Here is a 23,982-nt window from a genome sequence, read left to right on the forward strand (position 1 = left end):
CTTGTTTATTGGTATTTATTATTTTTGATATTATTTATTTAAATGTAAATATAAATGTATAATTTATTTTATTTATTTTTGTATTGGTTTTTCAGTTGAATTATACGCTCAGGGAAATCAACAGTTAAAAAGATACTGTTCAAACTATTATTTGTATTTAAAAGTTCAATAAATGGATGTTTTCAAAGTCAATGAATAATCGTATGTAATAATCGTGATATCAATTATTGACCAAAATAATCGTGATTATGATTTTAGCCATAATCACACAGCCCTACTTTGATTTATGGTCTCCATTCAACACTAGCTAAGATCATAAGCATGTTTCTAAACCAACTTGGTGTAGAAGGGTGGCGCCCCCTGGTGGACGTACCTGGAACAGCATGTATGCATCCTTAGCACTGGGCCTCAGCGTGCTCACAGAGCGCCGGTTGGTGTTTCCCTGGACAGGAGGAGGATGCTCTACAATCCCTGTGGAGGAATGACAAGTTAAATATTAGTTGTTAAGCTTCTTTTGGCAGAAAAACAAAAAATGTAAGAATCAACAAGAAAAGTGTGAGCTCACAAAAACAAAGTCTAGCCAAATTTGAGAACACGTGAAAAAGAAATCATATCATCTTGAACCTTCTGGGGATATTCTTCAGTTTGATGTTCATGTCTTATTTTCTAGTTGTTTTTCTTTAACTATTGCTTTTGCTTGTTTGTGAAGTTTTGTGATAACAGTTATTCTTCGTCGTATATCTTGTATGGTTTGTTTGATGATGTTTTTTTTATGTTAACATAGGTTTAATTCCTTTTTTCTATTGTTCGCATTTTTTATCTTATCATTACAACAATAAGAAAATTACAATAAACTAAGAATGGATGTTACAATGAATCAATCACTGATTAATAAGCTTTGACCCTGACCTTCCATCAATCATACATATAACCTGGATACCAATCGGCACTCCATACGTAGACACCTCCACATGAGAGCACATTGTCTTCTCTGTAAAAATGGTGCATCCCATCAACATTTCTACCGTCTAAAATGTGAACTCTTATGGCGCGTTTCCACTACAGCCCGCAGCCCGGTTTAAGAGGGCTGTGACGTCAGCGGCCCGTCTTTGGTTGCGTTTCCACTTGGCCTAGTACCGGCCGGCGGGTCCTAATTCACAGTTTTTCTGGCCTCATAAAATCGTGGGGCCAGGGCCAGAGACAACGAGGCTGAGTCGGGCTGAGTATGCTAAACTAGAGAGAGCGTCGCTGGCAAGGGGGCTACAACTACAACAAGATGGACATATTTGACCGTGATTTAATTGTAATACACGTTTCAAAAATGATGCCGAAGTAACAACATACTGATACCGGTTAGTAAAAACCATGAATTAATGCTTTGACAAGTCTGCAGACAGACGGCAGGGGAAAAACCTTTTAAAATGCGTGTTTTCTAAATGGAGATTGGCTCAGCTAACGCAGTATATGCTCCGACCGTCCACACTCACAACAACGGCCTATACAGACATAAATAAAGCAGCGACTGTATTCACCATGACACAGGCAGTCTGTGGTTTGTACTTGTTTAACTTTTGTCTAGTTTCTGAACAGATATGAGGAGCTGTGAGCTCTGAGTGCTAACAGCTAACGGCTGTGTTGTTTTTCTGGGGTCCTCTGAAGATCACGTCACGGCTCCGCCTACACTGCGTTACTATAGATACTGCCCCAGTTCCTAAACTGTAATGGAAATGCGCCATAAAGTGAGCCAGTCCTAACGAGGCCCAGCCATACCGAGCGGGGCCGAGCGAGGCCGTGTAGTGGAAACGCGGCATTAATGTTCCTACAGTGCCCTCTCACCTTTGTAGCGCTCGTCCTCAGCCACCATCCTCTCAAAGACCACGGTGACCACCTGCCTGACGGTGGCGGCCGCCGTGTTGTTGGTGATGTTGTCCTTGGTGAAGTGAAGACGGAAACACAGCACAATGGCCTGGAGAGGGACAACACATACACACATTATGCAGCATGTGAATACAAATACATTGTATGAAGTAAATAGAATTACTGCTACAGGTGTGGTCCATCAACAGAAGGGGTAAAATGCTAAGAATATATTTAAGCCATTACAGGTTACAAAGATTGATCTGGTTTCTTCATACAGTAAGTGAGACTTAAGAGTTGGAAATATGTTGGTATGCTGTGAAATTGAACAAAAGTAGTGTTAAAATATAATTTGGCAATGTTCTACGATGATGCTGCAAGATCTGGTGCAAGGACACCATCAATATATTTATTTATAGGTATGATAAAACATTACAGCTAGTTTAATAATAGATGGAAGATGACTCACTACACTTGGCTATAAGGATACCTGCAAAGTCCATACTACAAGGAAGTAGGCTGTATGTATATACTAAAAGCCGGTGTAATAGTGTGTTGTCGTTGTACCTTAGAAAGTACTTCATCGTGTACCACTGTGTTGGTGGTGAGCAGCACCAGGACCGTCTGTAGGAGTTTCAGCTCCTCCAGACCGTTCTCCATCAGCTGCCACAACATGTTGATGATGTTCCCCGCAGCGGCCTGTCACACACACACACACACACACACACACTCAACTGTTAACATTCATCTCAATCTCAGCATATCATTGATCATCCACCAGTATGCACACACAAGTATTAGTAGCTCAATTTACAAGTATCAGAGTTGCTACATTGTGACAGAAAAGGTCAAAAGATGGCCTGAGGTCACAGACAGACCTTATACAGCGACACAAACACACACTTATGGGAGCAGCTGGTACTGCCTGCTTGAGGGTCATAACATTATGGAGTTAAAAACACCAAATGAAGCTGCCAGTCGATATCATGTCACTTGATGCTCACAGCAAGTGACACTGCATGTCCTTTCGTGGGCCAAGCTGTCCAAAATGCAACTATTGTTCATGCAAACCGTCTGAGCTGGAGCCACACGGGGACTCAATATTTCAAAAAATGAAAAGAAAAAAGAAAATACAAGGACATCTCATTAAGATTTCTTATGCTTTCACTGATTAAACTATTATTTAGTAGGTTCTTAAATTAATCATATGGTCTATAACATATTACAAAAGTGCTTATGTTTCACCAGAAGTCAGAAATATAGCTTGACAGAGAATCAGACATCTTCGTAATTGAGAGGCTGGAAACCAGCACATGTTTAGCTTGATTACTGACCTAAAATATTTATTGATTATCAATATGTTGTCTTATTATATGCTGTATAATACTCCGCTATAAATCCAAAGCCTGTTGTGATTTCAGTCCAGGTCATTGTTGACTGTTATTTAATGTCATATAATTATCCAACAACAACAACAACGACCTTGTTTACAGACACATTTTTCTAAGTAGATGTGGTTTACGAGCCTACAATTATCATTAGCAGTCTTTTCATTGCAGAGGTTGATAGCCAGATTTGGGAATGGTGACAGTCTTGCTCCTGGGTGTTTTAACACCAGAGCCCTACAAAGGCATTCAGTGTGTGCTCTTTCCTTTTACAAATGTCAGAAAACATTTGAACGGATCCCTCTCCTTCCCAAAGGAAACTAAATGACACTGACGATCAGCACTTTCTCTCTGCATGACACAGTGTCTGACTGTTGCCTCCAGTGAAACCTTAAGAATCAATACTGAGGCGGTACACTTTAGTCTTGTGTGGCCCTCGGGTGGCTTTGAAACCTGCAGTTCAGAGCTACAGATGAGGTAGAGTGCTTCTGGCAGAGGAACACTAGAGGAGTTACATTGTTCAATGGATCAGAAAATGTGTGTGTGAAGAATATGTGATGTGTGTGTCCTTAGTTGTTTGCAAGGCGCAACATCGTGATACTAGCCAATCGTAGAGGGATAAATGCTATCTTTGAGGCCTTGGTGAATTTGTGAAATGTGAGACTACACATCTAAGAAAATCTGCCTCACACACTCCTGTTGGGATGCCCTTGAACAACATAAAATATGCAGCTAGCAATTTGAAGATGTTGCAGTAAGATCTGAGACTTCGGGCTTTTTTCCAAAAACAATTCTGATATGTTATAGTTTGTTGTTTAATCGTAGATAAAAATAAATGGGTAAAGACTTGACCAAAGCCACACCAAATACCCTTTAATATCACATTTATTTTATGAGAGCAGCATAGAGAACCTAGAGTCTCCTACCAAAAGTAGAAGCTTTGAAAACCTACATTACCTAATTAAATAAACGACTCATAGCAAAGCTTAGAAAGCATGAGATGGCTCCATAAGCTTTTTATAACAGTTGTTTGTACGCTGTATTAACAGAGCAGTTGTGCATCAATTCCAGGGAGCCGTGGCGCTGTAAAAAGCACGACCAATTATTTTAGCCGGGTGATGGCCTACCTGCCTGTCAGCCTTCCATCTCGTGCACAAACTTATCTCGTGCCCTCATTGGTCATGTGTGCGTTCGTGTGTGTTGGAGGAGGGGCTCTTTAAGGAAGTCTGAAGGAAGGGGCAGATTCTTTTCGGCTGCGTATTTTCAGATTCTAGCGCACTCGAGCTGGTTTCTCCATTCTTACCTACCCTACCTTTAACCTTGATTCATTGTGGAAAAACAAGCGTTTAAATGATAAAGGGAACTTCAGATATGTCCTTTTTGCTCATATTATTTAGACATTTGTTTTCTTAAGGAGGAAAATAAGGTCATCAGTATTGATTCGGCACTCTAGTGGGTGGTAATCACCTCGTGTCATTCTCTGAAGTAGAGTGACAAGAGCTGATGAATCCAGATGAGAGCAATGGGTTCTTATTGATTGTGCGTTTTAAAACCACCTTAATAATCAGGAAGACGGAGGAAATTAAGAACAGCTTAATATCAACGAGGTGTTTTTATGATTAAATTCTGGGTGCAGCTTTAATTTAGAGCCTGGACAAAGAATCATGAACCTTGTTGATCAGATGAAAGGCAAAGAAAACTATGTAAGACAAGATAATGGTATTCTCATTACAGTTATACTTTATTTCACTATCATTTCACTGGACTTATATACATTAACAATACCATGGATGTAGAAACGTTTTCTAAATTGCCATCTACACTTTCTTATTTAGTCCATTAGTTTAATGTATTTCCTCATATTGCCTGTCTTCTCTATGTTGTGTGTGTGCACATGTGTGAACTCTGAACGTAGTCCCAGTGCACTGTGTGTGTAAGCCAGCTGAGTTTTAAACCCCCGGCTGCCTCAAGGTGCTCACCTCAGATACCACCTCGTGGGACATGAGTCTCTGGATGGCAGCCAGACACAGCTGGGTGATCTTGGGCTCTTTGGTGCCGCAGCCCATCAGGAAGGGCTGCACCACCTCGGAGCTGTTCTCCTTCAGAGCTGCAGGAGAAGGACGCAGATAAAAGGGAAATGTCAGGGTCAATTCTCCTCAGGGGGAAATGAAGAGAACAAAGATGGGAGTTATTCAGTTACATAAATGATTTACAATGCTTTGATTGAATATCAAATACAAACCTTCCAGCATCAATCGTTGCATGTTGTTTCAGACAAATTAAAGCGTGTTAATATAATCTGAAATCCTTGATCTATTAGATTTGACATAAGTATAAAATACTGTTACTACATTGGAAGGGATGGAGAACAAATTCAATAGTGAAAACTACACAATAAGAGACACTGTGCAACTTAATAATACCTTTAATATATTTAAACTGTTAATGCAATTTGTTTTAACCATCAGGCTATGGAATTTTAAATATTTTGTTAACGTGTAAAAACTGAAATTAAAGTGTGACCTTGACAGTGAATCAGTTCTTTGCATAACCTGTATCATTTTCACCTACGTTTAGTTCCCCCCCCCCCATGAATAACAGGTTTCACCGCTCAGACTTTTTGCCACACATCATTAGGCTTTTCAAACTAATCCATTCAGGAAACAAATATAAATGAGCCCTCTTGTGCAGTTTACACTTTGCAGAGAGGCAGTCGGAGTCAGACGGTCAACAGGGGAACTCGGAAAATGCCGACTATGTGTCAACTCTGCAAATGTTAATAAAAGCCGGACGCTGTTGATGAAGACAGCGTAGACACCATTTTCTATTCAAGTATTCACCCAGCCACATCAAAGTACTCTGCAGTTCATTCAGAAGATTTAGCATACATTTTTATTTACAGCAATTTACCGACAAAGCTTTTTATATTAATATGCAGGTCTCCTTTATCTTGCAGTTCAATGGGTGAGAAACAAATACGACTTATTTTTGGAGGAATTAGATATCATGTGGCTACAGTACACAACTCATGATTGCCACAAGCTGACTTCATAAATAAAACTAAAATAAATCATAATATAATGGATCATTCCCTTCTCTATGTCCCTGATGTGTCATGTGAAAATAAAAACATGTACTCACTTGTGTTTCTTCATCATATGGGACGGTGCCCATTAGTAAAGATTTACACTTAGGGTTAGGATAGGGTTGTGATGTAAATAAATCAGTCAAGGGAATTACATTACATGTCACTTCAATCAATAATAATCTCATTAACAAGATTAATCTAATTTAAAGAGGACATATTATTCTCATGTTCAGGTTTATGTTTGTATTGTGTTGGTGGATCAGAAACTCCCTCTGAAGGAAACTTTGGTATTTAGCATTTGCAGACATTTAAATGCACAAAAACTTATATAACTCACTAAAGGAAAGGGTAAACCGCCACAAAAAAAATGATAGGGCCTCTTTGAATAAGTCAACAAGATACAATATTTTATGTAAGTTTTCATCACTATATTTTATATTTCATATTGTTGCATCGACTCAGTTGTCTTGTGTCTTATCTGTCAGAGAGAAACCAGTATTTATTTTATTTTATTTTATTGTCATACATTTGACCTCCTTGTCTATTAACCTGATCAAATGTTATATTTTGCTGCATGTAGCTGTAAAGTTCTTAACAAATAATCTGAGGGGAATTTCTTGTTATGTATTTTTAACTTGTGATGTATGAAAAAGTGCTATATAAATAAAGCCTTATTATTATTATTTAAAAGTGTAATGACAAAGTGTAATGACATAGCGGCATGCTGATATCTCACTGTGGTTAACCACCACTCTTGTCACTTCCTCACCTCCCAGTATTTCTGTATTCCTGGCTGCGATGGTCTTTATCTTCACGATGCCAGACTCTGCAGCCTAGGGGGGGGAAAGAGAGAGAGTAGACATGTAGGTTAACATTCAATGTAACGTGTATCAAAGCTGCTGATGGTGGTGGAAACTACATCCTGTAATGAATGGCCACAGAGGAGAAGCAGGAAGGCCTCGCTGCAGTTCGACAGAATGAGGGCTGGTAAATGTGGTAAAAAACAGGCTTCCACTTGATGTGCTAGTGGAGAGTGATTTCCCTGGTGAGGTGTCTGGCAGGGGTGAAACGGTGAAGGGGGAAGGAGGGATGTCAAGAGAGAGAAAGGGCAGGAAGAGGGGACGACAGACTGAATGTGAGTCAGACTGTGTGACATGGACAGACACTGAGCATTAACCAGTCAAAACAGAGGTGTTTTTATCTAAATGTAACTGCAAACCTGTCAAGATCTTCCCTCAAACCACTGCTCCCCCTCCTCCTCCTCCTCCTCTCCCCATCACTTCTCCCTGTCACCCTTTCATCTTTTCACAATTGTCTTCTCCTGTTCTCTGACATTTGATGTGATTACTATAAGACAGAACCACTTTATACAGCAAAGTACCCGTCTGAAAGTTTGAAATTGCAAATGAGTACCATCAGAAAATAGCTGCACTGCAGGTCTGCAGACTGGCTGACTACAACTGCATTATTCATCTCATATTTGTCAATCATCTTAGTGAGCATTTCCAACCCAATGCTTATGTAACCGGCATCTGCAAAGCCCACATAGCAAGACAAAATTAGAACATGATGGACAAAGTTGGTGACTATAATTTCACCCATTTTTTTTTTTTAAATCATGTCTGTTGGTGTGGCTTTCTTGCAAATAAATATATATAAATGTATGAATATTAAAATGATATCATAGAATACAAGTTATATTTAATACAGCATCACCTTCGACGAAACAAACGGGCCCTGATACTTTAGTTTTTACAGCCAGTCAATCTTTTGGATACAGCACGAGCATAACTGTGTTACAATATCTCATCATCCTATAATCTATGCAGCGACAAAAATACAGTGTGAGGCCACGTTTAAATATGAAATCTTATCCAAGTAACCACTAAGTTATCATCTCAAGATCCAAAATAGTGTCAAATGTCTTATTAGATTGGTGAGAAAAGCAGCAAGCCGTTCCAGGGTATATGCAGGAATCCTGAAATCAAATGTAAGACCTTTTAAGACCTTTTTTAAGACCCTTTCCATACATTTTAAGACCTCATTGCCACTTAACCGGTTACATTGGCGACACACTTTACCTCACATTTACTATATACAGTATTGATTGTCCTTCCTCCTTATCTTCCAACCATTTGGACGCAGACTTGCATTTCCCCATAACGATGTTGTTTAACAACCGGCGTAAACGGACCTTCGCGCGCTATCAAGCAGTGAGCGTGCGATGTCCTGTTCAGATGACGTCAAATCCAACGGGATGCCATAAATAAACTACACAGAATCACACTACACACCTACGCAATGATTACATTCAGGCAAACTGTAGAATACAACCTCTTTGGACAATTGATATACTTATTGAAAACAAGCTACAAAATGTAATACCTTGGAAAATGCCGTTTAATACTTTTTAATAGCCTTAATTTTCGCTAAATTGATTGATCAACTTTTAATACTTTTTAAGACCCCGCGGACACCCTGCGTTCTATTGACACATTCTCCGTGTATTTAAGCACAATGTAATGATAAGCAAGTCATACCACTTTAACCATCAACAGGATTGCGGACTCAAGGTCGGGCCACTGTGAAGTCAACAATTCATAACCTGCTGAACAGTCCGTTACCAAGCAACCGCTAGTGAGTGGGCCGTGCCCGTTAATTCAAACTTAACTCAAAAAGTTAATCTTCAGAAAAATGCTAGTCTCCCTCTTCTCCTTTGTTGCTCAAACAGAGCCAGAGGTCTTTACAGAGCAACGAGGAGAAAACAGAGAGACGATTTGAGTCCCAAATAATTACAACCATGCTGCGGCTACTTTTGCTTTCCCAGAGGCTGAGGGGAAATATACTGTCGCTCTGAGGGATACATGAAAAGTGCCAGGACTGTGAAGTCTGGGGTCGTGGTGAGGTTTTTTAAAGAATTAACAACTGAGATGATATTTCCAGCTTTAAAATAAAAGCCTGAGCAATATTGTCTCTGACTTTGCATTAGTCATTCGAATTTGGACCTATGTTACAACATCTAATACCAAACATTTGCTGTTATTGTCTTACAATTTACAACTTTAATCAGAATATTATCACTATAAATAATATGATTTTAGATTAAACTGTTGGTTTGATTTTAAAAAAGTTATTTAAAGGTGGGGTAGGTAATTTTGGAGAAACCAGCTCGAGTGCGCTAGAAAAAATCTGCCACGTCCTACTACGTTCAGAGTTCACACATGTGCACACACACAACATAGAGAAGACAGGCAATATGAGGAAATACATTAAACTAATGGACTAAATAAGGAAGTGTAAATAGCAATTTAGAAAACGTTTCTACATCCATGGTATTGTTAATGTATATAAGTCCAGTGAAATGATAGTGAAATAAAGTATAACTGTAATGAGAATACCATTATCTTGTCTTACATAGTTTTGTTTGCCTTTCATCTGATCAACAAGGTTCATGATTCTTTGTCTAGGCTCTAAATTAAAGCTACACCCAGAATCTAATCATAAAAACACCTCGTTGATATTAAGCTGTTCTTAATTTCCTCCGTCTTCCTGATTATTAAGGTGGTTTTAAAACGTACAATCAATAAGAACCCATTGCTCTCATCTGGATTCATCAGCTCTTGTCACTCTACTTCAGAGAATGACACGAGGTGATTACCACCCACTAGAGTGCCGAATCAATACTGATGACCTTGTTTTCCTCCTTAAGAAAACAAATGTCTAAATAATATGAGCAAAAAGGACATATCTGAAGTTCCCTTTATCATTTAAACGCTTGTTTTTCCACAATGAATCAACGTTAAAGGTAGGGTAGGTAAGAAAAAAATCTGCCCCTTCCTTCAGACTTCCTTACAGAGCCCCTCCTCCAACACCCACGAACGCGCACATGACCAATGAGGGCACGGCTAAAATGATGGTCGTACTTTTTACAGTACTACGGCTTCCACAGATGACATTTTTTTATGGATTTTTTGTCAAAGTACTTAAGATATTCATTGCTATCGGGATGTTAAGAGCATTCCATGGAATATAACAAAAAGTGTATCTCGAGCCGGTTTCTCAAACTTACCTACCCCACCTTTAAGTCATCGATTTAAGCTATGATAATCATTTTTACATACCAAACAATGTCTTAGAAAAATAATAGGGATTTCTTGAAATTGAAAATGATTTTTAAAAACACCCCATGTTCTTGTGTGCTTATTGTTGTTGTTTTGTTACAGTAAGAAAAAGAAAAAAGACGGACCATTCTGTAAAACTATTTAACTACATATGTATAAGTACACTGAATTGTGGTTATTTGTTGCAGTGTAATAGCTATTTAATCATCAACTCGGAAGTAGACTGGTCGAGATGTCATTTGGATGGAACAAGTCTGTTGGTACGTGGTCATTTACTTTTAATAAACGAATGTTCAAGTTCAAGTTTTTAGTTGCAAACATTTGTTCAGGAACTCTGATGTATTTACCTGTGAACCTGTGATTGCCTGTCAACTCCTTTATGCCACAACATACAGTATCTGCTCTTTGTGCTACAGCTATCAATCTAGTAGGCTAAAATGAGTCACTGAGATATTCAGCAGCTTGTGGCCCAGGGCAGTGAGAGATACGAGCGTGTTTTCTCCAATTCGCAGAGTTATAAATAGTTGTCTCCTATCAAAGGGCCCCACTTTGCCAAGCTGGCCATGTATGTTTAGAAATGAGACAACATTGCTGGAACGATAAAATGAAGGGAGTATGTTTAGAAACACATAAGTGTCTCTGAGGATGAAATTATAATTGAGGATCTTAGGTGCCGTTTACACGAGAACGCAAACGGTTGTATCCGCTACTTTTCTCTTTCGTATAGCCCGTTCGTTCACACGAGGCCGTAACAGAAACGCGGAAACGGACGCCGGAAACGGTAACGGGTCCCAAGGTGGATAGATCTGCAAACGGAATGCTCTGGGGGGGCAAACGGCTCCGTGTGTACGCCCTATACGATCATTTCCTGATAACAATGAAGCCATAGCCCCACCTCTGCTGCTCACTGCTGTAGCATGGTCAGTAGCTACTGTCAGTAGCTAGTGCTACTGCTACTGACCATGCTACAGATGTTAGTGCAAAATCTACAGCTCCTCTACCACAACCATCAGCAACAAGTGGACATGGAGAATTACATGAACTACATGTTGCTAAATCTACCGCGGGGCATAAACAGAAGGGCAACCATGGCAACCATGCTCGGGGGTCTTCTTCGCTGCTTTTGGTGTATTTTGTGGCGGAAGTACAGCGCCACTTACAGGCCCGGCATATGTACTACAGCGTCTCCAGCGCTTTCGAGCGGTCTTGTGTGAACGGAAGACTTTTTTGATATCGTATTCGGTTCGTTTGCGTTTCGTATGCGTTTGCGTGTAAATGGGGTCTTAGGCAGGTGGTTTCACAGGAGGACGATGACAAGACAGAACATCTTGATTGAGCTCATCTGTCCACTGAACAACTCCTCAGAAAGATGCTGCTATTGTGGTGTCTGTGAGTCAGCCCAATAGAGCCAGTAAACCAATAAATGGCTCCAATTAGAAGCAGATTGTGTGGGTTTCCTTTGTTCAGCCTCGAGTGGACCCATATGCTCCATCTGGAACCCAATCACAACAAATCCCTGCGTGTGAAAACACATTTTGTATGCACAACCTTGTCAAACTTCAAATTAAAAATTGTTTTGATATTGGCACTTTGTGATGGAATCAAAGATAACTTCCTCAGAGAACGTGCGGTTTCATCTTCCTGTTAACTGTCCGTATTACACAGTCATCGCCATGGGGAGAGACATACAGCTGGTTTGATGATGTCATTATAACAGAAAGCAGAACATATTAGATTATGGAGAATTTATTCCATCAATCTTTATGAAATGCTAGAACAAAGTAATAAACATTGATACCAATTTCTTGTTTTGTATAAAATAGGTTATAATTGTCTATCAGAGGTATTTAAAACATTTGGTTCTTGAATCTGGAACCAAAAACTGCTGCTTCATTGGCATCAAGATTTAAAATTGTATTTGCCACTCATCTACGTTATCTGATCTCTCAATTCACTTTGTCCATTTGAAAAAGGATCAGTCCCAGTCCAGCACAATGCATATTACATTTGAGAAGCTAATGACATAGTAGTAAATGTTGTATGACATTGTTATATGTGATCTTATCTTGCCATGTAATGATGTTTATGTAACACAATCAATATTTGTCATGCAAATATTTTAGAACTCTCAACTGTACTATTTAGCATTTTTATCCTTATCAATACGCAACTGCATTCATTGTAATGAACACATTTGCCCCTTTTTCTTATATATTTGTGTTACATTTTCAAAAGAAACTGTCATAAAATCTATTTTCCCTGGGGATAAATACAAAAAAGTAAAAGTATTGAAGTATACTATGAAGCATTTTAAGCCTGTCTGTATTGCATATCACTTAGAAGAAATACTCTAACTGTATATACTATCCTGCACAGAGTTGATGTTCAAATCTGACACCAGTAGAAAGGGACTTTGCAGCAGACCACATCAGAAAGTGCTCATTTATTTTCCAGAGTCTTTTGAATTTGGAGATCCTCAAAGCAGAACTGACCCCACGTCTCCAGCCAGCTCATATCTTTGTAAGGCAACATTTGTGAAGCTCATGACAGATTTACTTCCTTAGAAACACTCAGCAAGTCTTTAAACTCAGCAGTTTTTTGGAACCGACTTAGCATATTATGAGAAGGGCTTATTCAGTCAGAGTTTCAGTGCAATAGTGTCAAATAGTGACTTAATCCTCACTCCCTGTCACTTCTTATGTTGTCTCTGTACTGCCTGCATGAACTGTCTGGCACATGAGTTGTGATAAGTGAGCAAAGGTTGCCAATAATGCTCATTAATTCTGCAGCTTTCCCCAAGACAGGCTGTCACATTTCACTGTGAGCCACATGCGTCTGACAGCACCCGACTCACACTCAGCGAGAGGAGAGCTGGCTGTTGGATGCTTGGTTTTTTTGCACCTCGACGAAAGCAATCAGAACCCAACAAACAGCAATTCCTTGGTGGGTTTCACTGACTGCTTCTCAATGAAAGAAAGTCTTAAAGTGTGAGATGCTACAATGTAGAACAATCAATGGGGACTCCTCTTGACTCCTCCTAACCCAGATAAAGCCCCGGCTGTGGCGCAATGTCTCTGTGGGAGATGGATTGGGAAATAGTGGGAGGAACAGGAATGAAGAAGGCCTGGGAAATGAGGACAGAGGTTTCTAATTTCCAAACAAACATGACAGAAATGAATTTACAATGTCAAAGCAGCTAAATGAATGAAAAGTGGTAAGAGCTGAACATGTGGAGCACTGTGAAATAAACTACAAATATTTAAAAGGGGACCTATCATGCAAAATGCACTTTTGTACGTCTTTTAGACATGAATATGTGTCCCCGGTGTTCCAGGGAACTCACCAAGTGTCAGAAAACACAACCCTCTCTCTTTTCCTCCATACCCAAATCTCTAAAAACGGGGCTGCAACGGATCTGATAAAAACTGATCCAGATTTGAAATATCTCTGACGTCAGAAACAAGGAGCTCCGCCTATATGGGCAACTCTCCACCTATCAGGGGAATGAGAGGTTGCCGTGGCATGGTAACAGCATGGTAACAGCATGGTAACATGGCGCTCGTGCCTCACCCCCCTCCTTTGCAGGGGGGCGTGGTCAGCTGCAGCTCATTTGCCACAGAATCAGCCCTTGCAAAAACGGGGCTGGAATACAGCAAATAGAGCAAAATGAGGCATGGCTAAAATGCATGATCTGTTTGGTATTTTGAAAAAAAAACTTCACAGACATGTTTTATATAGGTATGGCCCTACAATATATTATTCAAATATAGCATGATAGGTCCACTTTAAAATAATAATAGGATTACATTTGTGTGCTATAACAGGCACACGATATAGCTTTAATTCACAAGAACTGCAACTGGTACTCAGCTTGTTTGTGGAACAATAACACCCGCGCAAATAAAACCATGACGGCTTTAAATTGGAAAAGGTTGTTTCAATCACAACTCTCTGAAGCAGTGAGCTCAGGTTGTGAACATCAAAGCTGCTCCCTGCTGTGATCCCTGAGGGGAAGATGTTGATGGTAGCCATGAGCGGTGATAAATCAATATTAAAGGAGATGCTTCATAAAGCCCCTCTGGGCAAGGGCCAGCAAGCAGCTGACAGACCAGATGTGTGCAGTGACAGAAGCACCTCGATAAACTGTGTCTCTTTCTTATTGTAATCTTTAAAGAAGGTGATACTTGAGGGGAAACAAACTAAACAAGTGTAGCTTGATATGTTGACCCGTTGAGCTGGCTAGCAAATATTTCCATGGCCTCAAAGGCCCCTACAGCATTTCTTCGTAAGATCTGTGTGACCACTGTTGCATAACATGAAAGCTAGTTGAATCAACATAGGCAAACACAGTGTGTGCATATCAATGACAAACAATTGATAGAAAAGATAGGATTCTCTCATTGCATTTACATTTTAATTTTAATCAAGGGGCATCTTGCACACTTGTATAACGTATGCTTTTTATATACAGTATATTTTCTTTACTAACAGGTTGATCTGTTACATTCAATTATATTCTATATATTTAAAAGTTGTGTATTCTATAGATATTCTGTAGCTATTTATTGTTCTTCTGTTGAAATGTATTTACTGTTTATTGAATTATATTTGTAACTCATGTGCGATGCCTTACAAAACATTACAAAATATATCTAATAGCATCTCTGTGTCCACACTCTTATAAAATGCTACGTGGAGAGTGAATGGATGTTTTGTTTATTCAGTATTGTATGACACCTGCCTCTGAATTATTTGTTGATCTTTTAGTCATTTAGTTAAAGGTGAAAAAGGCATTCAATAACAGATGTAAGTTAACGTTGACCTGTGGACCGCTGAAGGCCAGGGTTCTTTAAGGCAAGTTGAAGTCATAAACGGTTGACTGTTGTCGAATCGGACAGTAAACTGTAGAAAGCCCTCACATTGCACCTCCTTGTACTATTCGGTTCTTAAAACTAAGCCATGATGTCACAGTGCTACACAAGGAAGCCAGTCAGCAGTCGTAAACAGTAACTCAATCCAAGGAATATAAAAAAACAAAACGCAGCTTGAAATCGCCTTTGGCTGTGTCAATACTGGCCAGCTTGTTGGGAAGCCAATTTAAGATATGAGATCTTAGACTGACTATTCACGCCAAATAGAAGTCTCCAATGACATATTTCAAAAACAAAACAATTTGCTGAAAATATAAAAACCTACTGTGTGTCTACTGCAGTGCTGTATTAAAATAAAACCAGGTGGTCCTGACTTAGGGTATTTATCTGGCAAAGCTAAATGTTTTGGTTTTAGTCTGAGGTATACATTCCTGTTTGTGAGCACAGACTTTCAGGGTAATGTGCACTTGACTTAACTTCTTAAGTCATCCTTTACAACAGGGTTGAATGGAAATGGAAATGTGTAAGGTGGTAAAAACATTGGAATATGAGTAACATATGGTATTTAGGATCATTGAAAGACCCTGATGCCAATGCGTGGAAATATGTGTGTAATGTGTAATTTGGATTATTTTACACTTTAACAAGATAATATATGGTGGATATAATCTGTAATATCTGAACAGTAATGTGCCTACTGCAATACATAGGGGAATGAAAAACGTAACTATTTTTTACCACAATTTTATTTCTATTCTGTTTCTTTTTGTCCTATGTTATTGTTTAATTGTTTGATGTCTAACATATATTCATGATGCATTGTTGAAGGAGCCTTCATTGCCATAACTACACTGTTGCTACTGTACATATAACACACCTTTAATCTTGAATCTATAACTCCTAAAAGTTAAGATATTCAACAACCTTCACGGTAGGAATAATTCATATTAGGCCTAACGAAAATAAGTGAAACGTGTCAACTTAAACACCTGTATGTCCCTTTAATTGGACGCCTGGTTGACAGGAAGGCCCAGCAGCTGACTCTTAATTTCCCCACCACAGTATGAGGATAACACAGTGTCCACGTCCTGAAGGCCCAGTGTTTGGTGGGGAAACGTGCTCAAACATGCATTATAACAAACACAAAATCATATACACACACGAGACATGCTGCTAAACAGTAAGGTAGCGGCTCAGTGAAGCTAACTAGCCTCACCTCTTTGACTGGGGGGAATTTCTTCTTGCACTCCATGGACAGAGAGCGCAGGTCCGTCTGCATGTTCTCCAGCAATTTCTTCACCGCTTCGGGGCTGCTGGTCGACATCTTTGACGGCGTCTTCGACAAATATAATCAGGAAACTTCAAAGGGTAATGAATGCAGGAGAGCAGTCGCCCCCCTACCCATCCACAGCGGGAGTATAATCCGTCGCTACTTTATTCTGCTGCCTTGGAAAATAAAATAAAGACCATTGACTTAGTATCCTCAGCTTTACGCGCCTGTGCGCACGAGAGCAGCGATGACACCGGTTCTTCAAAGCCCGGTGACATTAGGTTCGGTAAGTAGCATTATCTTCCTCTTTATCTCTGTTTAAGGATGCTCATTAATCGAGGATATTGGGCGAATTGAGCAGTCTGCCATCAGCAACCGACAGCTCCACTTTCCTTCCCACAATGCTCCGGTGGACAGTGACACGTCACTTGGACTTCCGTAAACAGTGAGCGATTCAGAATAATGGCGACAGCGACCCCTGCTGGGGAACCATGATACAGACAGACAAGCCACGTCTGGGCACTTTTACACATTATTTAGCAAGCAATTCAGACATAAATGCAAATATCTAAAGTTTAAGCACCCCTCCTCTGGATGGAAGAACGCACTTAACATTTTTGGCAAAGTCACTCCATAACATAAAGGAAAGAAACGCCCGAAAACTTTTCTCATGATTGACCTTTACTCTGTTGTTAATGATTGCTGTTTTTTTTGTTTGTAATGAAATACATTTTGTAAGATGTTTTACAAGATGTTTACTGTTTATTTTTATTTTATATATACTGTATTTGTACCATTGACTGAAAATAAGTGCCTTAAAGCTCCCATGTCATGGCCATTTCTACTGATCATAATTCCATTGTTGAAGTCTACTAGAATACATTTATATTGTGCAATTTTCCAAACTCACATTGGTTTCTCATACAGCATCTCTGTATAGTATGTGTATTCACTCTCTGTCCTACACGGCTTGTTGGAGCTCCTGCCCCCCCCCCTCCCTGTGAGCCCAGTGGCCGTCTGCGAGACAGCGAGACACAGCGAAACTCAGCCCGAAACACACACACACCCACAGCCTGGCTGGGAGTTTGTGTGTGTGCCCACGCTGAGTTCCGCGGTGTCTCGCTGTCTCGCCGACCCCACACCAGTGAGCCAGCTCACAGTGTCCCGCTCCTCGCAGCGGCGAGCCTCGCAACGTCCCGCCGAGTGTGTGTGTGTGTGTGAGGAAGTCCGCGGATTGGTCCACACGTAACGGCTCCGCAGACGTAACGTACGCCGTTACGTTACGTTACGTCACTATACCCGAAATACGTCACTATACCCAAGAAGTAAACAATGGAAAAAGAGAAATCCCCAACGAGGCGTTCTGGGGCAGCATAGACAGGTCTTTTCTGTGTTAGAGTTTTACTCGCTAGGGGTGTACTTTGAGGGTTTGTGACTCTGCAGACCGTTTACATGCATAAAAAGCTACATAACACACAAAGGGACGGGTAATAACCGGAAAAGCATGACATGTGTAAATGAATCTTGATTAATAAAGGTTATAAAAAATAAGAAAAAAACGTTTGCATATTATTGGTGTCCACTTGCACCACCAAAACGTTGCGGCAGACGTTTAATACAATTGTTTTTATTAAATCATATCTTTTGTTAAAATAAAACAATGGTTAAATGGACCTTACGTATAATTTGGACATGCTGTATAGGTACATACATTTAGTATTTAAATATCCTGCTACTTCTAGTTAATACTTACTATTTATTCACTTACATTTCAGATTAAAAGATCCGGATAATTTCCTCCCCACTACCTTTCTCTCAGCTTTAGTAGTTTGTGATGCAGATTAGGATCCTGTATCCAGAACAAATGACTAAAATATGAGAATGTGTTATGGTTAAACATCCCAAACATTATAAATAAGTAATCAAAATGACCTCCGATTCAATCAGCTGCAAGATTAAAATGTGCATACATGTTTATGAATCAGAATATTAAGCCAATAACATGATAATCATAGACTGTATATATAAAGGTGATAATAGAATAATGACAGTAGATAGTGTCTGCATATGACTTTCAGTAGGATAACATTGTTGATAGTGTTACTTCTCTAACTTTACGAAATACAATTTTAAATGCAGGACTGATACTTTTCATGAAGTATTATTACACTAATTACAATAAAACTCATTAATGAATTTGACACAGTACGATCTATCTAGAGAATATTGCAATACATAATTCAGACTCTTGGTTTTTGAATTATTTATGTTGAATGTTTGAAATATTGCAATTTCCGAACATGCACTCTGTAAATTTGGACTGAGTGCATGAGGTACTTATTGTAGATTTAATGGCATGTTTGAAGAGATGAGATGCATTCAAGTAAGCCAGGTTCTGAGCAATACTCATAATGGATACTATTTGTGGGACTGAAGAAATGAAATGTGTCAATGAAGGTTTCTCATTTCTCTAATTTCTCTAATTTCCCCTCCTCGACTCCTCGGGCCTCCGGTAGTGACCCGGAAATGGATTTCAGCGCGCAATGTTGAAGGACATCTAATTTCTCTAAATGCACTCAGAGGACCGAGGATCGAGCATCGAGGAGGCTCTCTGGAGGAGCTATAACCGAGGATACACAGGCTGCATCTCACTTCTGTTAAATGCAATCCTTGCGTCCTTCACTTGCGTCTTTTCCTTGCGTCTTAGTATCTCCCGGCCACCAGGGAAGCATGGAGAGACGCAAGGAAACCACGAGAAGGGAGAAGAAGCAGGAACATTTGTTTTAAGAGCAATGGGACGTCCTTTCCTCCGGAGCGTCACGTGAAGAGAGGAAAGAGACATGTTATCTATCAAAACCCAGTTAGATTAACATGAATTGGATTGCACACTTTGTTCGTGTGGATATGTAGCAAATTAACATTTTAAATAGTACTTAATGACTGCGGTTTGGCAGCTGAATGAAAAGCTAATCAGGTCAGTGACAAACTACCAGCTGAAACCCATGAAGGTCATTTAGGAAGAAGGTACCAGGCCTATATAAGTTTCGGATAGAAAGAGGTTCAACCTTACCAAACGCAAGATGTCTGATGCCATTGCGTGCATTACTGCAGTAGGCCTACATAATGCAGGAGCAGTCCAGGCGCCGTCGGGCACGATAACAGGCTATTTGTTTAATAGAGGTAAGCATCACACTAGTCTGGTGCAGTATGAATGGTTTCACCAACAACAGCAATTTAATGTAAGATCAATTAATTGTCGGATATTAGTAAAAGCTAGGTGCTGAAGGTAACGGGTATCTTTATTTTGCAGATGGATGTCGATCCCATCCAAGCCATTTTAAACCCTCATGTGCCAGTCCTTGCTGTGTTCTTTGATGGCCAGAAGGACCTCATGCAGGACTACAGACTGGGGCGCCAGTCACTGGAGGCCCTGCTGAGGATCCTGCCATCAAAGAACACACAAGGCTGGTCACATGAGGTAAATATTTTAATTATCATTTATTGGTTGGCACACGGCTTGTCGTACAGTGTGGTGTCCCGGGCCTTTGATGTCGACATGGCCAGCGAGACCGACTGGCAGGGCTGCTCTCTGCTCCACGTGTGCACCCAGTTGAACTTCAAGACCATGATTATTTGTAGGACTTGAGGACACGAAGGCCTTGGGCACCACACTGTGTGAAAAGCTGTGTGCCTTCATTCGCGGTTTATTGTGTTGTGACAACATGTTTAACAAATAAATGAAAACTGGTTTGACAAACAAAGTGTATGAAAATGGAACAATAAAAACGTTGCAAAAACTTAGAAACAAAATCATTTATTTATAAATTGCTCAAATAAATCTAACAGCCTTGTGTTGTTAGCGTGAGTGGCCTCAAAACGTTCCTGCTCTCGTTTGGCCTCCTCTTTCAGAAATTCTATGAGGGCCCCCCTACTTGCCCTGTTCTTCTTGGCAGGCGGGGGACTGAGAGAGGTGGATGGCTCTTCATCAAGTGTAGTGGTGCTGCTACTTGTGCCAGGCTGCCCAGGATCCTCCTCTTCCTCAATTGCCTGGCCACAAGGAGTGGCCCCAGCTCCACTGGATGAAGAGCCAATTCCACTGGGGGCCACGTCAGCCGTAGGCTCATTTTCCCTGACGCATGAGTCCATCAGGACTAGAGGCTCCATGGAGGGCCGACTCCCGATGGCCTCATGCATCAGGGGAAACCACGACCATGTGGCTGCCGTGGCCTCCCCCTCCTCTGTCCCCGTCCCTGTAGGGAGGGTTTTCAGCTCCTGGGGGAGAACAAGGAATGTATCAGTCAGATGAAGACACAATAGAAATAGCTGCATTGTATGTATCTAGAAATACAATATCTCACCTTATATTGTCTTTTGAGGTTGTCCCACTTGTTTGAGAGTTGGGTGGGAGTGAGCAACTCCTCCAACCCCATCTTCTGCAGAACCTCTCTGTGGAGTAAACAATTTGTAAACTTATAGCATCCCGGCATGCAAAGTGTGATTACTCCTGACAATATGCTTCATGCATAATAATTCCATGACACACTCAGGTTCACTGTGGTTCATTCACAGTAGTGGTTACATTGATTATCATAACATGCAGCAAAACAGTATTGTCAAAAAACGGATGTAAAACTGTAGCTCACCCCCAGGCCTTCTTGGCAGTGTATCTCTTTCCTGTGAACAGGTGCTCATTCTCAGTCCTGTGTTTAACGAGGGCTCTGGTTTGGGCCTCCGTCCCTGTTTAAGGAGAAATATTTTATATACATCAGCAAAAGGAAACCTTAAGCCATTAACATTTCACTCACATATTGCAGCATATAAATGACAGCTTCATTATTGAATTGAATATATTGAATATATTGAATTATTTATTACAAATAGATTGTGACTGCATGCCAAATGAATGCTGGTACCTTAGTTACGTCTTTATGTGGCAGGTAGTTTAATGAACAAACACGTGGTTTCCAACCGAACTATGTCCGATAAATAACGAATGCTATGTGTGTAGCCTACTAGTATACGCCATGGATGTATAATAAGAACTGGATACAGCGTGGGAGGCGGGGCCTCATTCATTCCTATGAGAGTTGCTCATTTGCGCATGATGATAAAATGGCCCAACTTTTGAGAGAGCGAAACGTCACAGATTACCCGGCATGCCTGAGAAGTACCCGTATGTGCGCTCATAGCGCATGCGCAACTTTAACCATGCCCCCCAAAATGCTCGTTCACATCAAGCACGTCAATTTGCGTACACGTAACAGCACCGCACGTTCATGACAGCATGGTAATGTCTGTTATGATAGATTTGATATTAACGAGGCGGCAGTTAGCAGCTAGCGGTTAGCTAGTAATTATCCTAATTTACACATCAATCGTTATGTACTTTTATATTACGCTGTAACAGGATCTAGTGATATCCAAGCAACAGAGCTTCATTTAGCATGAAAGAATTATTGCACTGTGTATATATATATATATATATACATACAGTGCAATAAGCTTCTTAGTGCAATAAGAAGCTACAGGGACGTTAATCTACGTCGGTAATATTAACTTTATTTAATACAACATTTACGGTACAAGATTTAATCATACAGCCCATGTAGTATAATATTTTACAAATGATGAATTACAGCAAACATGTGCAATATATCCATTATTACAGCCCCGTGGGCTGGCAGTAAGGCGATATGGGTCCGTTCTTATTGTGCATCCATGGGTAAAGATAAACGCATGTAGTGCTGAACACGTAACATGAACGTGCCGGGCGGCGCGGTCCCGTGGGTTAGATGCGCGTTCATAATGCAGAGGGAAATAACTCTCAGAATAACGTTATTAGCACATTTTACAACTTGAGGAACGAATGTTTTTAATAAGGGCTATACAAGTGTTCATACTGGGTAGTTTATTTAGTTTAAAAAAAATTATCCAACGATTTACAGACCACTCTTTCCCCATGTAAGTCAATGGGAAAAAGTGTTTCCGGGCCTGGCAACCAAAAGGAAGTGTAGTACCGCCGTTTGGCCAGCACGAATATTTTCATCAGAGTCCGGCGCACTTCCTGGGGGCTTGGTATACGCACGTTATTTATTGCAAATCTTGCCTTTAGTTGGGCATTTCACATGAACATTGTTGAGAAAATATAAAGCGTTCAATAACAGAAATATACGAGTTGTGGGTTAAATAAATGTGAACAGATGTTGCATTATCGTAACGGTATCGTTGTAGACATACAAATAACATTAAGTAAAGACACTTACACGTGTGTTGTGTTTCTTCCGCCATGTCTTTCAAATGTGCCAGCTGCAGGTTGGAGGCAGGGATTTTAAACCGAGTGAAATCAAGGAATTCATGCCCCTCAGCTGTGACTGAATGGAAATGACAATAAATGAAAATGTAAAACGATAAAAGCGATCATGAAAATGTTTCCAATAAATGAATAAAATGATTGTTGTCCACTTTGTTGTTCAGACATATCACAGATATTTCTAATTAAATGATACATTAATTGAAACAAAACACTGATTATACTGAGGAGTGACTCCCGTGAGGTTCATGTGTTTTCTTCATTCCGCTGGTAAACTGCTCTCATGTCAAGAAGCATCAGATCAGTGCATGCGCTGCGACGTCCAATCAGTGAGCGATACACAGAAGGTTTCTCATTTCTCTAATTTCCCCTCCTGGACTCCTCGACTCCTCGGTCCTCCGGTAGTGACCCGAGAACAGCTGTGAGGTCCGTGCAGAAAGCAGAGCAGTGTGTATAATATATCACTCAGTATAACAGGCCTACATTACTCTCTTTATTTGTATGCTTTAGTTTAGTAGATATCTACAAACAAAGAGTCGATATTTTTCTAAAACCATTTAGTGCTTCACATAATAAAATACACATGGCTGTAGCCTGATATATATTATATGCTTTAAGAGCTGTAGGTGTGTGTGGTACAGACGTGTGTGTGTGTGTGTGTGTGTGTGTGTGTGTGTGTGTGTGTGTGTGTGTGTGTGTGTGTGTGTGTGTGTGTGTGTGTGTGTGTGTGTGTGTGTGTGTGTGTGTGTGTGTGTGTGTGTGTGTGTGTGTGTGTGTGTGTGTGTGTGTGTGTGTGTGTGTGTTTTTCAGGGATTTTGGGCCCCATGAAAATATATCACATTGGTTACTTAAACATTTTTTTCTTAATGTTCTAAAATTGTTTGGGCCCCTGTCAGTCACGGGCCCTTAGAATCGTCCTAACTTTTCACCCCCTTACGGCGCCCCTGTGTGTGTGTAGATGCGGCGGACTGACAGGTCTCAGTTGGTTTGGTGTCCTCTGCTTACTTTTAATACTTGTAAATAAAACTTTTAGCCCGTAATTTCCCCATTGTAGCAACCAGAGAGGGGGGGGGGATATAT

The 23,982-nt window shown here is 40.3% G+C and overlaps 2 protein-coding genes across 2 annotated transcripts in view; both read right to left on the reverse strand.

The window, feature by feature from the left end:
- mon2 (MON2 homolog, regulator of endosome-to-Golgi trafficking) overlaps nucleotides 1-16,995 on the reverse strand; it is a 43,757-nt gene extending 26,762 nt beyond the window's left edge. The window contains 6 exon segments of the mRNA XM_034149431.1: nucleotides 374-471; nucleotides 1,837-1,966; nucleotides 2,425-2,556; nucleotides 5,222-5,349; nucleotides 7,100-7,163; nucleotides 16,539-16,995. Coding sequence (XP_034005322.1) covers nucleotides 374-471; nucleotides 1,837-1,966; nucleotides 2,425-2,556; nucleotides 5,222-5,349; nucleotides 7,100-7,163; nucleotides 16,539-16,646 — 660 coding nt within the window. The 5' untranslated portion in view covers nucleotides 16,647-16,995.
- Nucleotides 16,996-19,991: 2,996 nt separating this feature from the next.
- On the reverse strand, nucleotides 19,992-22,880 carry LOC117497457. The gene is made up of 6 exons (XM_034149444.1): nucleotides 22,856-22,880; nucleotides 21,236-21,329; nucleotides 20,951-21,038; nucleotides 20,437-20,864; nucleotides 20,119-20,250; nucleotides 19,992-20,034 (listed from the first exon to the last, which is right to left on the reverse strand). The coding sequence occupies exons 1-6, from the start codon at nucleotides 22,878-22,880 to the stop codon at nucleotides 19,992-19,994; spliced, it is 810 nt and encodes a 269-aa protein (XP_034005335.1).
- Nucleotides 22,881-23,982: the final 1,102 nt, after the last annotated feature.

This window comes from Trematomus bernacchii, unplaced genomic scaffold (assembly GCF_902827165.1).
Source record: "Trematomus bernacchii unplaced genomic scaffold, fTreBer1.1, whole genome shotgun sequence".
Classification (NCBI taxonomy): domain Eukaryota; kingdom Metazoa; phylum Chordata; class Actinopteri; order Perciformes; family Nototheniidae; genus Trematomus; species Trematomus bernacchii.

What these genes read in the sequence shown, in the direction of transcription:
- LOC117497457 (XM_034149444.1), bottom strand. Translation starts at nt 22,880, where the DNA reads ATGGCGGAAGAAACACAACACACGT. An exon ending in GGAAGAAACACAACACACGT is followed by an intron (nt 21,330 to 22,855) that starts GTAAGTGTCTTT and finishes CTCCTTAAACAG; the next exon opens with GGACGGAGGCCCAAACCAGA. An exon ending in CACGCTAACAACACAAGGCT is followed by an intron (nt 20,251 to 20,436) that starts GTTAGATTTATT and finishes GTGGTGCCCAAG; the next exon opens with GCCTTCGTGTCCTCAAGTCC.